Source organism: Crinia signifera, chromosome 12 (genome assembly GCF_055691185.1).
Source record: "Crinia signifera chromosome 12, ASM5569118v1, whole genome shotgun sequence".
In the NCBI taxonomy this organism is placed as follows: Eukaryota; Metazoa; Chordata; class Amphibia; order Anura; family Myobatrachidae; genus Crinia; species Crinia signifera.
Genome location: NC_139228.1, coordinates 80,880,156 through 80,897,201, shown reverse-complemented (window position 1 = coordinate 80,897,201; position 17,046 = coordinate 80,880,156). Strand labels below are relative to the sequence as shown.

The 17,046-nt window shown below is 49.7% G+C and overlaps 1 protein-coding gene across 1 annotated transcript in view; it reads right to left on the bottom strand.

Annotated features, from left to right (window-relative positions):
* Positions 1-4,660, bottom strand: part of G2E3 (G2/M-phase specific E3 ubiquitin protein ligase) — a 28,734-nt gene extending 24,074 nt beyond the window's left edge. Inside the window, exons 1-2 of the mRNA XM_083167512.1 lie at positions 4,473-4,660; positions 1,027-1,059 (exon numbers count right to left, since the gene is read on the bottom strand). Of these exons, the coding sequence (XP_083023638.1) occupies positions 1,027-1,045 (19 nt within the window). The 5' untranslated portion in view covers positions 1,046-1,059; positions 4,473-4,660. The remainder of the gene's footprint in view (positions 1-1,026; positions 1,060-4,472) is intronic.
* Between the last annotated feature and the right edge of the window lie 12,386 nt (positions 4,661-17,046).

The window sequence follows — 17,046 nt, the reverse complement described above, 5'->3', positions numbered from 1 at the left end:
TTGTCGGCATTTCGGCTGTCGGGATTCCGGCATCGGGATTCTGAACGCCGGGATCCCGACCGCCGGGATTCAATACTGAATCCCTCGTAGGCTAGGGTTGGCTACCACTGCCCTAATATATGCAGCTGTCAGAGAGAAGATGCTGCGCTTCCCTGCTACCACCATTTATATGTTACTGTGAAGCTGCCCATACATGGTCCGTTTAACGGATCCGTTTGGGACTTCTATAGTACACATCGCATTGCATGCCTTATGCATGCAGTGTGCATTCAATGCAATGTGATATCCAGCTAGTACAAAAAGTAGGTGCAGCACATACTTTTTGTACCGTACGATGAGATGCGCGGTAGCGCGCATCTCATAGTACAGAACGGACGGTCCGGGAACAGACCGTCTATGGGCAGCTAGTCACCAGTACAAATCCAGCTGATGGCTTCAGTTTGACAGTTATTGCAGAACTGGACAAACTGGATTATTATCCAGCTTCTTATATTGGGGGAGATTCAAATGTTTATGCGAAACAAAACTCCCATCTAAAGTGATCAGGAGGCAGTAATCAATTGCTATGTAACGCTCCCATAAGTTATGTTTAACCACATAAAACTGCTAAACCCAACCAAAGTGCTGGCATAACGCAGAAAGTGGCACTCAGACGGGTCACTTTCATGCATTTCTGCTCATGGGGGGGCGGGGGTATGAATAACGATGCTGGTGCCGGCAGCAGCTCACACCCGACTGAAGCTGGTATCTAATTGTAATTGAAGCTTAGTAGCCCTAACAATAAATACTATGAGACAGATTATCAACCAGTAATATTGTTTTTATCACTTGGCCAATCACCATGGCCAATCAGCTCCTGTAAACACATGTCAGCAGCGGATTGGCTGGAGCACCATTTATCTGTAACAAATGATAAAAAAAAATGACCAAACAAGACTAGACAATGATTACGTTGTAAATTACTTCTCCAAACCACCCCCCCCCCCCCCCCAACCTAAACAAAAACCAACTTCTGGAGATACTCACCAGTGCTGGAATTACTCATTCTGCCCCTTCTACCTGAAAAAATAAAAACAAAGACTAATTTTACTCTATAGGTGTTTTTATAAGTTTTTGGAGAATTTTTTACATTTACCAGAAAGTCTAATTAATTAAAAACACAAACAGACTAAAGTAATAGAAGACACCTTTAAACTTATTCTGAGTAAAGAGCAAAGAAAACGCATGTATTATATTTTCATGCAGGGCAAGTATGGCTGTTTTTGCATATAGCCAACAAACGCAATTTATTTTGGATTAGAGGAAATGCCCCCATACACTGCGGCAAAGTTGTACGCAGTGCTCCTGGGCAGCAGGATCACATGTAATATATCGTATACACCCCCCCCCCCCAAACCTCCCTGGAGCCAGAAGCAATCCTGCAGATTGCTTCTCCTGCTGGGAGAACTCAGAGGGTTCAGTGCGATGTGTACGGGATCGCACATCACATCGGACCTGGTGTCATGCAGCTGCAATTTGGGCTCTTTTCCTGTAATTGATCACCACAGTCCCAGTTAAAAGAGTCCAAATTGCAGCTGAATCGCCAAGTATATGGGGCCTTAAGAGCATGTTTCTCTGAAATCATAGGCTGGGTACACCCTTTGGTACTTGTTTAATTTCACGGCGGCAGCGGCTGTGCGTCTGAGTCCCATTGCGGGACTCGCTTCGCTCACCCACGCTGCGGGCTCGGTGGCTCGCCACGCTATCAAAAATTAACTCTATGCCAACGTTGATAGTAGGGGTATGAACTATCTTCATTGGCATAGAGTTCATTTACCTTATTTTTGATAGTTTAGTGAGCGCAGCAGCCGGAAGTTCACGGCGGCCATACTGCCGCCGTGAAACTAAACAAGTACCCACACTTTTTAGAATCATGGCACCCCATAGTATCAGAATCCTATCCATGCCATCCGTAGGCCAAAAGTTTGTTATGGAGAAATTAGATAAATAAACTGTTTAAATAACATATTTAGGTTTATGTATGTAGTGAAGGACAAGACTTCCTTCTGTTTGTCCAAGTAATTTATGATTGGCAGCCAAAAGCACTGGGTTACAGTCATCCTGACTAATCCCTGGATTTCAATTCCCAATCCCGGTATTTTGGGATAAAGCTGGCCATACATCTACAGATCGATTGTCAGATTGGGCTGGTTGACTCAAAATCCTGGTAATGGATGAGAGCAGATGACAGTTGTCCATTTGCTTTGAAATGCTGGAAAACTGCCATTCAGATATTACCAGGTTTTTGTTCCAACCAGCTGAATCTGACAATCGATCTGTAGATGTATGGCTAGCTTTAGACTGTGCAGCGTTTGAGCACTTGATCCGATGCTGCCGATGCTGCCCGGCTGTTCGCACCGTGGTGTGCGGCCGGCCCAGCGTGATTAGGTCATGTGTCATGCTGCGCAGGCTGCACTGCTGTATCGCCGTATTTTTCCCAATTCACGGGATTAAAAATTGTGCCAGGATTGGCATCCCTAGTTACAAAGCCATTACATTGACAATATGAATTGCTCTTGGACCACCAACCTGGGACAACCCAGGGTGAATATATTATTCAACTGATCTGCAATACTAAGAGGAACCATCAGACTCCCGTGGGAGCACGTAGATACAGGTTTGACAGAGAATCAAGCAGCACCATCTTGGTGGGGGGGGACCAGAGTGACAGACTGAAAGTGTGTGGGTACATATTGCTTGGGTAGAGACTAGTTCCCATGCAGTATAGCTTACAGGAAGTGACGTTCAGTGAGGGCGGAAGTTGTTAGATGCCCTCACAACGTTTTTAAATTTATGTGTCATTCATGTAGGTGTCGTTTATTTTGTTTTATTTTTGCAGCATTGTACGCTCGCACGCTTCGGGCACGGTGGCTCGCTTCGCTCGCCACAGATTTATATTCCCCCTCCAGGTATACGTGGACCCAGGGCATGATGGGAAAATTACCTAAACTGCATGGGATCTAGACACTACCATATTGCTTGAGCAGAACACTTCCCAGATGGTGGTCTGTTAAGTGTGCCCCCTGCATACAGTGCACCCCTCATCGAACCGCCCTCCTGCATAAAGTGCCCCCCTCATCGCACCGCCCTCCTGCATACAGTGCACCCCTCATTGCACCGCCCTCCTGCATACAGTGCACCCCTCATTGCACCGCCCTCCTGCGTACAGTGCACCCCTCATTGCACCGCCCTCCTGCGTACAGTGCACCCCTCATTGCACCGCCCTCCTGCATACAGTGCACCCCTCATTGCACCGCCCTCCTCCGTACAGTGCACCCCTCATTGCACCGCCCTCCTCCATACAGTGCACCTCTCATTGCACCGCCCTCCTGCGTACAGTGCACCCCTCATTGCACCGCCCTCCTGCGTACAGTGCACCCCTCATTGCACCGCCCTCCTGCATACAGTGCAGCCCTCATTGCACCGCCCTCCTCCATACAGTGCACCCCTCATTGCACCGCCCCCCTGCATACAGTGCACCCCTCATTGCACCGCGCTCCTGCATACAGTGCACCCCTCATTGCACCGCCCTCCTGCATACAGTGCACCCCTCATTGCACCGCCCTCCTGCATACAGTGCACCCCTCATTGCACCGCCCCCTGCATACAGTGCACCCCTCATTGCACCGCCCCCTGCATACAGTGTACCCCTCATTGCACCGCCCTCCTGCATACAGTGTACCCATCATTGCACCGCCCTCCTGCATACAGTGTACCCATCATTGCACCGCCCTCCTGCATACAGTGTACCCCTCATTGCACCGCCCTCCTGCATACAGTGTACCCCTCATTGCACCGCCCTCCTGCATACAGTGTACCCCTCATTGCACCGCCCTCCTGCATACAGTGTACCCCTCATTGCACCGCCCTCCTGCATACAGTGCACCCCTCATTGCACCGCCCCCCTGCTGTGTGCCCGCATGCAGTGCCCTGAGCACAGTACACAGAGCAATGCATGGGGGCGCTGGGAGCACAGTAGGGACCCCGCCTGCCCTCTCCAGTAACGGGAGCGGTGCACTGGGCAGTACAGTTATAGTCCCCTTGCAATTGCCGCCGATTTTTCAAAAAGTCAGTTCCGGTGGGTGTAGTGTGGTGCACGTACAGGGCTCAGCCTATCGGTGATAAGAGTTGCAGGACTGGCATGGGCATCAGCCAATCAGAGGGTTCGAGCAGACACGGGTTAATGTTACTACTACTACAGCCTGGGAAGCGGCTGGATGAACGCTAGCACGGGGCAGCCTCCCCTGCCTGTGCCTGCAGCGCCCCCATACCACAGGGGTGCCCATACGGCGCAGGGCAGTCCGAGGGCGGTGTAGCGCCATAGTCCTGAATGCAGTGATTGCGCGGGAGCTGTCACCGTGTATCCCTCCGCCAGCCGCGTGCGTGTACCTCCCACACGGCATCACTGCAGCCCGATCCCGTGCCCGTCTTACCTGGTACCGGCCTCCCGCGGCCCCCGCCTCTCCAACATACAGCTGCTGCCTCCGAGGCTCCGGAGAAATTCAAACCCTAACATCCGGCTTAGCGTCGGAAGCAGACGCTCAGAGAGCGGAGGCGGAGCTTGCGTACCAGGCCTCGTTCTCGAATGACCGGGTTACAGTGCAGACACTGCCACCTAGCGGCTGCCTCCCCGCTGCGTCATCCATGTGTGATTGTTATGGCCAGAGCAGGGCGTGTGCTACTGAGTCACGTGGCACACGTAGTAACAGGGCGGGGTCAGCTCAGCTCTATGCTGCTGTAGCTCTCTGTAACCCCATAGGGCTGTTTCACACAGTACGGTTCCTGCCGCACGGTGAAATCCCGTACGGCCAGGGAGCCGTGCCGCACTCAGCAGTTGTGAATGGACACTATTGTGTCCATTCACACGGGACGGCCACGGCCCGGCCGCACGGCTGCAGCCGGATCCCCCCACTGGAAGGGACGGCTGCCGGGCTGTGGCCATCCCTGCCATTATAAAATTCTGAGTGCGGCGCGGCTCCCTGACCGTACGGGATTTCACCGTGCGGCAGGAACCGTACTGTGTGAAACAGCCCATACCCTCCAACATTTTAAGGGTAGAAATCGGTACACATTCGAGAAGGGGGCGTGGCCACACCCCCTTTCCGAATGTTCACTGGGCATTTTGGCACCCTCCACATCTACCACACGCACAGCAACACCGCAGCCACTGCTTACTGGTGGGTGCGTGGGAGGAAGAGAGTGCTTCTTCATCCGGCCGCCAGCTCTTTTAAAATAAAGCCTGCCAGCCTGGGAGCTTGAAGTTCCTGGAGGGGAGGAGCTGCGCTGCGCACTGTAGATAATGGATGGAGTCATACTCGGGAGGCAGGCAAGGTTCCTGGCCGGCACCCGGCCCCTCTGTTAAGGTCGCGGGCAGATGACACGTCATGCACGCGACCAGACACTTGAGCCCCGGCCCAGTCAGCGTCACAGCCACCCAGCCCCCCTGTGGTCACGGCCAGATGTGACACATCACGCCCGCGACCAGAAACCGGCACCCACAGTCACGGAGCGGGAGCAACAGTGGATGCTGTTAAAGCTCCGCTCCTCCTTTCTTTGACCCCAGGAGCTGGACTCCAGAGACAATGGAGACAATGGCGACTCCATTGCCTCTGGCAGATAAAAACCGGTACAATCGGTACATCCGTTTTTAGCCGGTACAGACCGTAAAAAAACGGTACTGTACCGGCTAAATCGGTACAGTTGGAGGGTATGTAACCCATAGAGACCCTCATTATCAGTTACCCCCTTAAACACACACAATAAAATCTTCTACGTTCCTTTTTACCTGTCCCCACTGTGAAAGTTACCCCATATCATATGGAATGAGGACCAAGCCGGGGCGCATGTACCCACCTGTGATCGCTATCATAGGGGAGGGAGAGATTGCAGTTCGCCCTAGGCTTATGGTCCAGAGACTGTTTCAGTTTTTAGCCCATCCCAATATGTTTGGCATTTCCAGCTTTTTCTATACACTTTGCATGACTTGAAATGAAATGCACAGCCCATTCTAGGGATGGCCATCGACCCCATCCCCCCTTTTGGGATGAACTGTGGACGCACCCCGGTGGCCAGTACTTACCGGCCCTTCTCACAAATGTCAGTACTGCCCCGGGTCTGGTTTTTCCCTAACTCCCCATGCCGGCGCTGCCTGTTGAGGAGCAGTAGGTAGCGGGGCCTCCACTGAGCTTAGTCCTCTCACCATCCGCCCTGCAATCTGCATCTCACAATCCGCTCCTCTATTCAGCTGTATCTGCGCCTTTCTCCTATTTGGGACTGTCAAGCTGCCCCCTTGCCCCCCAAATTCCAACACCGCTGATTGGAGGTGCCTGTGCACCGCCTGAACCTCCCTTGCCCACGCCTATGAGCGCAGTGCTAGGCATTTGCCATTGCCGGTGATTGTAGAGTTCCTCCTGGTCAGCTTGTGCCATAGGGTTCTCTATACCATAGACATAGGGAAAATGTTTTTTGAAATACTTTTTAAGTTTTGCATAATAAAAAAAAATTACTGCATAAGATATAAATATATATTGTGATTTTATTATTTTGATACTTTTATATAGCACCACAAGGGTTCCACAACGCCTACCTGTCATTTTTTAACCCAGCCTGTAAAATGATAGTTAGGAGCTGATTGGATGGTTGTTTATCACTCTCCACTCTATCACTTTTGAAGCTTGATAAACCTGGCCCTTCATTAGAAATTCTACTGTTACACCAATGGCCAAATGCAATAGCCTCCGGGGAGGCAGGAAGACATTAGTTAATATGCTAACAAACTGTGTGTATGAAACAAATAAAATATTGGGGATTTTGTCATATTTTGATCAAAATATTTAGGCTTGAATCCCACGTCAAGTGGACCCCAACATTCTGTAAGTCGTTAAGCTAGCGTATATGGTCAGCACCCCATTACATGTAGATAGAAACATAGAATGTGACGGCAGATAAGAACCACTTGGCCCATCTAGTCTGCCCCTTTTTTAAACATATTACCTCAAACCATATTTGATCCTTATATCTTTGTAAGGATATCAATATGCCTATCCAATGCATGTTTACATTGCTCTACTGTATTTGCCGCTACCACCTCTGATGGGAGGCTATTCCACTTATCCACTACCCTTTCTATGAAGTAATTCTTCCTAACATTTCCCCTGAATCTTCCTCCCTCTAGTGTCAGTGCATGTCCTCGTGTTCTGCTGCTCCTCTTCCTGTGACTAATGTCTCCCACCTGGACCTTGTTATAACCCTTGATATATGTGATAGTTTCTATCATGTCCCCCCTTTCCCTTCTCTGCTCTAAAGTATACATATTTAGATCTTTTAGTCTTTCCTGGTACGTTTTGTGATCTAGGCCATGCACCATTTTAGCTGCCCTTCTTTGTACAGTCTGTAATGTATTTATATCCTTCTGGAGATATGGCCTCCAGAACTGAACACAATACTCTAGGTGAGGTCGTACCAATGACCTATACAGTGGCATTATTACTTCTTTCTTTCTACTGCTGATACCTCTCCCTATGCAACCAAGCATCTGACTTGCCTTCTCCATTGCTTTGTTACATTGCCTTTAAGTCCCCTGAAATAGTGACACCTCGATCCCTCTCTTCCTCAGTAGTTTCCATTATAGTGCCATTTATACTATATTTAGTCTTTGGATTTCTGAGACCCAAGTGCATGATTTTGCATTTTTGGCATTAAACTGTAGTTGCCATGCTCTAATCTACCTAGATCCTCAATCATGTACTCAACTCCCAGTTACAGAGGAGAACATCTATACTGGGCTGGCTGGTGAGCCTCACCCAACTAGGTATGTTACAACCTTCATTGTAAGCTGCCATGATAGCAAGAGTCAAATCAGAAAAGAAATATGCCCGCGCTCAGATTTGCCCATATTGTTCATGGTACCAGCTGCGTGCCAATATTAATGCCACATATGTATATGAAACAGAGAGACTTTTGCTATCGGCGATGACAATAACATATTGCAAATCTGTGCGTGTGTAGCAAATAAAATAAAGGGGGTCTTGTTATATTTTGATCAAAACATTTAAGCTTGCAGCCCACGTCAAGGGACACCAATTTTCTGCAAGTCCCTACCCTACCAACCCTAATCAGATATACTCTGTACTCTATTACATTGGTGTTAGGCAGCAGGTGATGCTTCTGCCGGGAGCTAGGAGACAACAGGTGATGCTTCTGCCGGGAGCTAGAAGACAACAGGTGATGCTTCTGCCGGGAGCTGTGAGACAGCAGGTGATGCTTCTGCCGGGAGCTGTGAGACAGCAGGTGATGCTTCTGCTGGGAGCTGTGAGACAGCAGGTGATGCTTCTGCCGGGAGCTGTGAGACAACAGGTGATGCTTCTGCCGGGAGCTATGAGACAATAGGTGATGCTTCTGCCGGGAGCTATGAGACAACAGGTGATGCTTCTGCCGGGAGCTATGAGACAACAGGTGATGCTTCTGCCGGGAGCTATGAGACAATAGGTGATGCTTCTGCCGGGAGCTATGAGACAACAGGTGATGCTTCTGCCGGGAGCTGTGAGACAGCAGGTGATGCTTCTGCCGGGAGCTGTGAGACAGCAGGTGATGCTTCTGCCGGGAGCTGTGAGACAGCAGGTGATGCTTCTGCCGGGAGCTAGGAGACAACAGGTGATGCTTCTGTCGGGAGCTGTGAGACAGCAGGTGATGCTTCTGCCGGGAGCTAGGAGGCAACAGGTGATGCTTCTGCCGGGAGCTATGAGACAGCAGGTGATGCTTCTGCCGGGAGCTATGAGACAGCAGGTGATGCTTCTGCCGGGAGCTGTGAGACAGCAGGTGATGCTTCTGCCGGGAGCTAGGAGACAGCAGGTGATGCTTCTGCCGGGAGCTATGAGACAACAGGTGATGCTTCTGCCGGGATCTATGAGACAACAGGTGATGCTTCTGCCCGGAGCTACGAGACAAAAGGTGATGCTTCTGCCGGGAGCTATGAGACAGCAGGTGATGCTTCTGCCGGGAGCTACGAGACAACAGGTGATGCTTCTGCCGGGAGCTACGAGACAAAAGGTGATGCTTCTGCCGGGAGCTACGAGACAGCAGGTGATGCTTCTGCCTGGATCTACAAGACAGCAGGTGATGCTTCTGCCGGAAGCTACGAGACAGCAGGTGATGCTTCTGCCAAGAGCTACGAGGCAGCAGGTGATGCTTCTGCCGGGAGCTACGAGGCAGCATGTGATGCTTCTGCCGGGAACTACGAGACAGCAAGTGATGCTTCTGCCGGGAGCTACGAGACAGCAGGTGATGCTTCTGCCGGGAGCTACGAGACAGCAGGTGATGCTTCTGCCGGGAGCTACGAGACAGCAGGTGATGCTTCTGCCGGGAGCTACGAGACAGCAGGTGATGCTTCTGCTGGGAGCTACGAGACAGCAGGTGATGCTTCTGCCTGGATCTATGAGACAGCAGGTGATGCTTCTGCCGGAAGCTACGAGACAGCAGGTGATGCTTCTGCCGGGAGCTACGAGGCAGCAGGTGATGCTTCTGCCGGGAGCTATGAGACAGCATGTGATGCTTCTGCCGGGAGCTATGAGACAACAGGTGATGCTTCTGCCGGGAGCTATGTGATGCTTCTGCCGGGAGCTATGAGACAACAGGTGATGCTTCTGCCGGGAGCTATGAGACAAAAGATGATGCTTCTGCCGGGAGCTATGAGACAGCAGGTGATGCTTCTGCCGGGAGCTATGACACAGCAGGTGATGCTTCTGCCGGGAGCTATGAGACAACATGTGATGCTTCTGCCGGGAGCTATGAGACAGCAGGTGATGCTTCTGCCTGGAGCTATGAGACAGCAGGTGATGCTTCTGCCTGGATCTATGAGACAGCAGGTGATGCTTCTGCCGGGAGCTATGAGACAGCAGGTGATGCTTCTGCCGGGAGCTATGAGACAGCAGGTGATGCTTCTGCCGGGAGCTATGAGACAGCAGGTGATGCTTCTGCCGGGAGCTATGAGACAAAAGGTGATGCTTCTGCCGGGAGCTATGAGACAAAAGGTGATGCTTCTGCCGGGAGCTATGAGACAGCAGGTGATGCTTCTGCCGGGAGCTATGAGACAGCAGGTGACGCTTCTGCCGGGAGCTATGAGACAGCAGGTGATGCTTCTGCTTAAGTCTATGGGACAACAGGTGATGCTTCTGCCGGGAGCTATGAGACAGCAGGTGATGCTTCTGCCGGGAGCTATGAGACAGCAGGTGATGCTTCTGTCGGGAGCTATGAGACAGCAGGTGATGCTTCTGCCGGGAGCTATGAGACAGCAGGTGATGCTTCTGCCGGGAGCTATGAGACAACAGGTGATGCTTCTGCCGTGAGCTATGAGACAGCAGGTGATGCTTTTGCCGGGATCTATGAGACAGCAGGTGATGCTTCTGCCCGGAGCTATGAGACAGCAGGTGATGCTTCTGCCTGGAGCTATGAGACAGCAGGTGATGCTTCTGCCGGGATCTATGAGATAGCAGGTGATGCTTCTGCCGGGATCTATGAGACAGCAGGTGATGCTTCTGCCTGGAGCTATGAGACAACAGATGATGCTTCTGCCAGGAGCTATGAGACAGCAGGTGATCCTTCTTCCTGGATCTATGAGACAGCAGCTGATGCTTCTGCCTTGATCTATGAGACAACAGGTGATGCTTCTGCCAGGAGCTATGAGACAGCAGGTGATGCTTCTGCCTGGAGCTATGAGACAACAGATGATGCTTCTGCCAGGAGCTATGAGACAGCAGGTGATCCTTCTTCCTGGATCTATGAGACAGCAGCTGATGCTTCTGCCTGGATCTATGAGACAACAGGTGATGCTTCTGCCAGGAGCTATGAGACAGCAGGTGATGCTTCTGCCAGGACCTATGAGAAAGCAGGTGATGCTTCTGCCGGGATCTATTAGACTACAAGTGATGCTTCTGCTGGGATCTATGAGACAGAAGGTGATGCTTCTGCCTGGATCTATGAGACAGCAGGTGATGCTTCTGCCAGGAGGAGGCAGCTGGTGGTGCACTCATTGTTTTCCACCTGTCACTGGTAAAGGAGAATCCAATGAACAGGCCTTCCTCCTCTTCAGATAATGCAGCTTCTGTAGCTGAGAGCAGGTCATCCACTGGCATAGGTTCACCCACTGTATCTGTTGTACGATGCATAGTAAATGGGGGAGTTATCATCCCAATAGTCCCTAAGATTTTCTCACCATGGACATTCAACGCCGAGAGGCCAAAGTCAGTGATTTTCACATGGCCAGATGCATCCAGAAGTATATTTTCTGGTTTACTGTCCCTGTGGATAATGCCCCTTGTGTGCAGGAACAGCAGCCCACACAGTATTTCTGCTGCTAAAAACCTGGTAGTTGCAACATCAAATGGGGCTCGTCTGTGTATTAAATCAAAAAGGTATCCCCCACTCAGATATTCCATTGCAAAGATTACATGGTCCGGGGTGTGGAACGCGTCATATGTGTGCGGGAACAACTCACTCTCCCCAGTTATTTTTAGCACCTCTTTCTCTGCACACATGTAGTATTACATAAAGTCGGCCACTACTTTCCTCGTTTTTATAATTTTCACTGACTGATGCTGTTTGCTGATGTAATGAGAATCCAGGAACACCTTCCCGACACTGCCTTCTCCAAGCATTCTGTGGAAGGTCAACTTTGCCAGATGGTCTGTGGTCTCTGCAGGGCTATCTGGAGGTTTCTCACTTGCATCTGCTGACTTCATCTTTTTGTTGCTTGTTTCCTTGCTTGCATATGATCTTTTTATGCCCCTCTGTCCAGGCACCTCTATGCTGGTCTTTTCCCCCTGTCCAGTCTGGGAGTATTTTAGATAACACTCTCTAAAACCTCTACTCAGTTCTTTCACTGCTGGTCTACTGCACCTTCTTCGTATTTGAGGCCTCATCTGTGGGCTCCCGTTTTCTTTTCTCTTGGAGAGTCTTAGAAGCTACCTTGGTGGTCTGGTGCTCCTCTCTAACCTGAATGTCTCCTATCATTGTGATTTTGGAAACCTAGCCTCTCCCCTCACATATATTCTCCTCCTTATTCCTCTTGCTAGGAACCAAAAGCTTTGAAGCAGACTCGTTGTTGTTTGGTCGCTTTCTCTTATTCAATATGATTAGGGTTACCACCTTTTTGTTGAGAGATTCCCGGACAGTGGCCCGCCCCTTGACACACCCACAGCCCCGCCCCCACCACGCCCCCAGCTCCGCCCTTTGACCCGCCTAATGTTGATTTTTTTTTTTTAACCTTTGCTTCAATTTTATTCTTGATTTTGCATACCATAATGCCAGTTACATGATACATCATACACAGTAATGCCCATTACACGTTATGCCACACACCGCGATGCCCATTACATGTTACGCCATACACTGCAATGCCCATTACATGATATGCCAGGACTAAAAACGTTCTTTTGTAAAGGAGGAACAATATAGACAGTGCGCGCCGTAGGCGCGCGCAAAAAATTTTCAACATAATACTGATTACACGTCACACACCCATTACATGGTATACAAAATGCCATAGTATACCACATGCCATAATGCCCATTACATGTTATGCCACACACCATGATGCCCATTATACATTATGCTTATTATTTGTTATGCCAGGACTAAAAAATAATTCTGAGATAGGGACAACACAGGCACAGTAATGCTGATTACACATCATACACCTATTACATAGTATACCACATGCCATAATGCCCATTACATGTTACGCTATACACTGCAATGCCCATTACACGATATGCCAGGACTGAAAAAGGTTTTCGTAAAGGAAGAAAAATAGACAGTGCGCGCCGCAGGCGCGCATCAAAAATTTTCAACATAATGCCGATTACATGTCACACACCCATTACATAGTATACAAAATGCCATAGTATACCACATGCCATAATGCCCATTACATGTTATGCCACACACTGTGATGCCCATTACACGTTATGCCCATTACTCGTTATGCCAGGACTGACATTTTTTTAAAGTAGGGATAACATAAACTGTGCGCAGCAAAAAAAATCACCATAATGCCGATTAAAGGTCGTATACCCATTACATTGTATACAGTATACCACATGTAATATTGCCCATTACACGTTATATCAAACATTGTACCGCCCATTACATGTTATAGCAAACACCATGATGCCCATTAAACATATGCCACACACAGTTATGCCCATTAAACATATGCCACACACCATTATGCCCATTACACGCTATGCCACACACTCTATGTACCCCACTATTGCCAGGGAGGGGGCAGATGATAGGTACCCCAATACTGTCACATGATTCCCCCCCCCCCCCCCCCACCCCATCACCATTACCTTTTAGGATCAGCTCCTGCGTGATCTTGTTAAAGCCCTCCTGCTGGCAGTTGTGGAGTTGAAGCAACAGCTGCACTGGGAGTCTCCAGCCAGGTAGGGACGAGGGCAGCCTGGGTGCCCGTGGGTGGCTCCTCTCCATGGCTCACCCCAGGGTCCCTCACTCTAGAGACACATTGCAGCTTGCCTTGCAGTCCCCTGTGCTGGAAATCTGAAATGTGCACAAACTGCACGTTTCCCCCCCCCCCAGGTAGCAGCGCCGACTCCCAGTCCCACCCGCGGACGGCCCTGCTCAGTCAGGATGCCCGGGCGTTATTTCAAAACAGGTTTCTGTGCAGAGTCAGGCGTTGACCGGACACTCTCTCCCCGCCACGCCGCGGGCCGCCCTCCCGCCACTAACTTCCTCCTCCCGGAGCAATCACCCCGCTCTCACCACAGACACGAGCGCGACCTCGGTCACACACCGTCACCTGGCTCCGGATCTCCGACGTCCTGTCACTCACTCCGCATCTCCGGCTGCTCCTCACCCGGCAAAACGAGATTTGTAAAAGCCGCGGACTGTCCTGCACATCACACACAGCGCTGCCGGTATCTAGCTGGCTTTCTCCGGCAGCGCTGCGCAGGATCTCCCTCAGGTCTTTAGTTCCCGGACATTGTATAGTCCGGGAACGCCACCCCTCCGGACTCCGGACACCCGGTCTAATTACCGGACTGTCCGGAGTAATCCCGGACGGGTGGTAACCCTAAATATGATATTGTATAAACAATTGAAACAAATTCTGTGAAGTTTTCTTCTTCCTCTTCTCAGATCCTTGTGTATTTAATAATGTTGGAGAAAAGAAAAACAAAACAAATGTGTAGGATTGTTTGGACAAATATGTAATTTTTTTCTTAATCACTGGGATAACAAACCATACTCACAAAGATAGGTGTGGTAGTGTACACATAAAGGTATCTTTATCCAAACTTTCACCAGATTCATCCTGTGGTAGGAAAAGATGGAACACTTTTTCACTCATATGTACAGAATTAGTATAGGCATATAAAGGTTTCTTTGTAATCTCCCAAATGAAGATGAAATTCAAAAACACATTAGAGTATCTTTGTGCTTTAATTCCCACAAGGCTGACAATCAATAGATGAAAAACTTTAATGGATACTTCAACTATTAAAAGGAACACCATCAAAGTTCAACAGAACAAAAGCAAGGTAAAATGCAGTTGGCAAAAAGGACCAGAATAAAAATGAACCTTCTGGATAAGACCACTCGCAATTCAGTTCGTGGAAAAGTCCAGCAATAAATACCTTAATTAATATCCATGAAACATCCAGGTAGTCAAAAGAAAATACGGTACTTATGTAATATCTGGGCTCCTGTTTTTCTTATGAGACCGCGTCCCCTCGCGGGGCTCGCTGCGCTCACCACGCTTCGGGCACGGTGGCTCGCTGCGCTCGCCACACTATATAAAATTAACTCCATGCGTAGTTGGATAGTAGGGGTATGAAAAAATGGGGTGCATTTAACATGGGAGCCCAGATAATACATAAGTACCCAAAATACTAATCCAATAGCCTGATAGCTGGCTATTTGGACTAGTATTTTATTTGAAGTTACCTGGATGTTTTATGAGAATTTGTGGTGCCATTATTGTATTGTGTGGGTGGGCTAGTGTGAGGTGCGAGATAGTGTGGGTGGTGGAGTTACACGTGTGGTGGTGGTCCGTGTGGGTAGTGTGTGTAGGTGTGATGTGTGGGTGCACTGGTTGCGAAACATGCATTTGAAGGAAGTGTGTGGTGTGTTTGGGAGACAGATGGGTGCGTGGGTAATGTGTGAGGGGGATGGGCAGGTGCAGTGTTTGTGCTGATTGTTGCGGGAGTACTGCGGGAGAGGGGCAGGTGCAGTGTTTTTGCTGGTGGATGTGGGGGTGCTGCGAGTGTTGGGGGTGTGATGTTGTAGGTAGGGGTGTAATGTGTGTGTGAAGGTTGGGTGCAAGGGTGCTATGTGTGTGAAAAGGCATTAGGGGGTGGTGTGTGTTGTGAAGTGGTAGATGGGGGGGATATTGTGTGTCGTGGAGTGTATGTGGGGTGGGTTGGTTAGGTGTAGTGGTGCACCGTTTTAGTGTGGTGTATTTGTGGTGGTGCTGTGGGTGTAGTAGCAAGGGTAGTGTGTTTGGTTGAGGCATGGGTGGGTCTGTAGTGTAGGTGGGGGATGGGCGGGTATGGTGTTGCCATGGATCGGTGCATGGATACTTTGAGTTAAGGAATTTGGGGTGGAGGTGTGGCGTGTGTTGGTGTATTCGTGCCAGGAGGGTCAGGTGCAGTGTTTTGGCAGGTAGATGGGGGGGAGTGTAGTGTAGGTGTGGGAGGGGGATACACTGTAGTTAGGCTGCGGGGAGGGGGATGTGTATACACTGTAGTTAGGCTGCGGGGAGGGGGATGTGTATTGTATACACTGTAATTAGGCTGCGGGGAGGGGGATGTGTATACACTGTAGTTAGGCTGCGGGGAGGGGGATGTGTATACACTGTAGTTAGGCTGCGGGGAGCGGGATGTGTGTACACTGTAGTTAGGCTGCGGGGAGTGGGATGTGTGTACACTGTAGTGAGGCTGCGGGGAGTGGGATGTGTGTACACTGTAGTGAGGCTGCGGGGAGTGGGATGTGTGTACACTGTAGTTAGGCTGCGGGGAGGAGGATGTGTATTTACTGTAGTTAGGCTGTGGGGAGGGGGATGTGTATACACTGTAGTGAGGCTGTGGGGGAGGGGGATGTGTATACACTGTAGTTAGGCTGTGGGGAGGGGCAGAGGATAAAAAGGGGGTGTGACCCAGTGGGGGACATGATTTGCATATACCCAGCCCTCATTTGCATAGACCACACCCCCTTTTCGCAGCGAGTGTCCCGCGGCTGTGCCCGTAACTCCCCATCACTGCATAATGTGTGTGGGCTGTGGGGATGTGTGCACATGATGGGGGACTGTTTCGGTTCCCTGCAGCAGATGAGCTATAATGTTTGTGAGAACTGGAGTCTGTGACTGTGTGTATAACTCCACCCATGACTCAGCCCAGTGTTATACACACAGTCACAGACTGACAGGTCTGGCTCAATATATAAGAGATTGCCCCCTTAATCCTTTTCAAAACGAACATTTACGAGACAAGGAGGGAAATTTACTAAGATGTGTATTCTACTTCACATTTGATGTTGCTATGGGGAACCAATCAGATCCTGTCTACTATCTTAAATAAAGATTCTGATTGGTTGCCCATAGCTACATCACATGTGAAGTAGAATACACATCTTAGTAAATTTCCCCCAATGGTGCTTAAGGACACAGGTGACAGAATAGTACCAACCTGCAACCCCTCATGCCTGCTTTTTTTTAAATTATTTTATGCATGTTTCAGCCGTGTCAGGTAAGTTCACATTTTAGCACAATAAGCTCTCTCTATTTTTAAGGTATTGTTTCCCTTTTAATGTAATACACCCCCATCGTGACACTATTCCACTCCCGCCGAGTTTGATAAATCAAGTAATAGAAGCATCAGCTTGAAGTTTTCTGCTGACTTGATGTGTGCAGCTTGTTAAAACCCAGCGGGGAGCGTTCATTAATTCATTGTACTATAACAATTATTCTATAGACCTGGAATTTATTATTTCCTA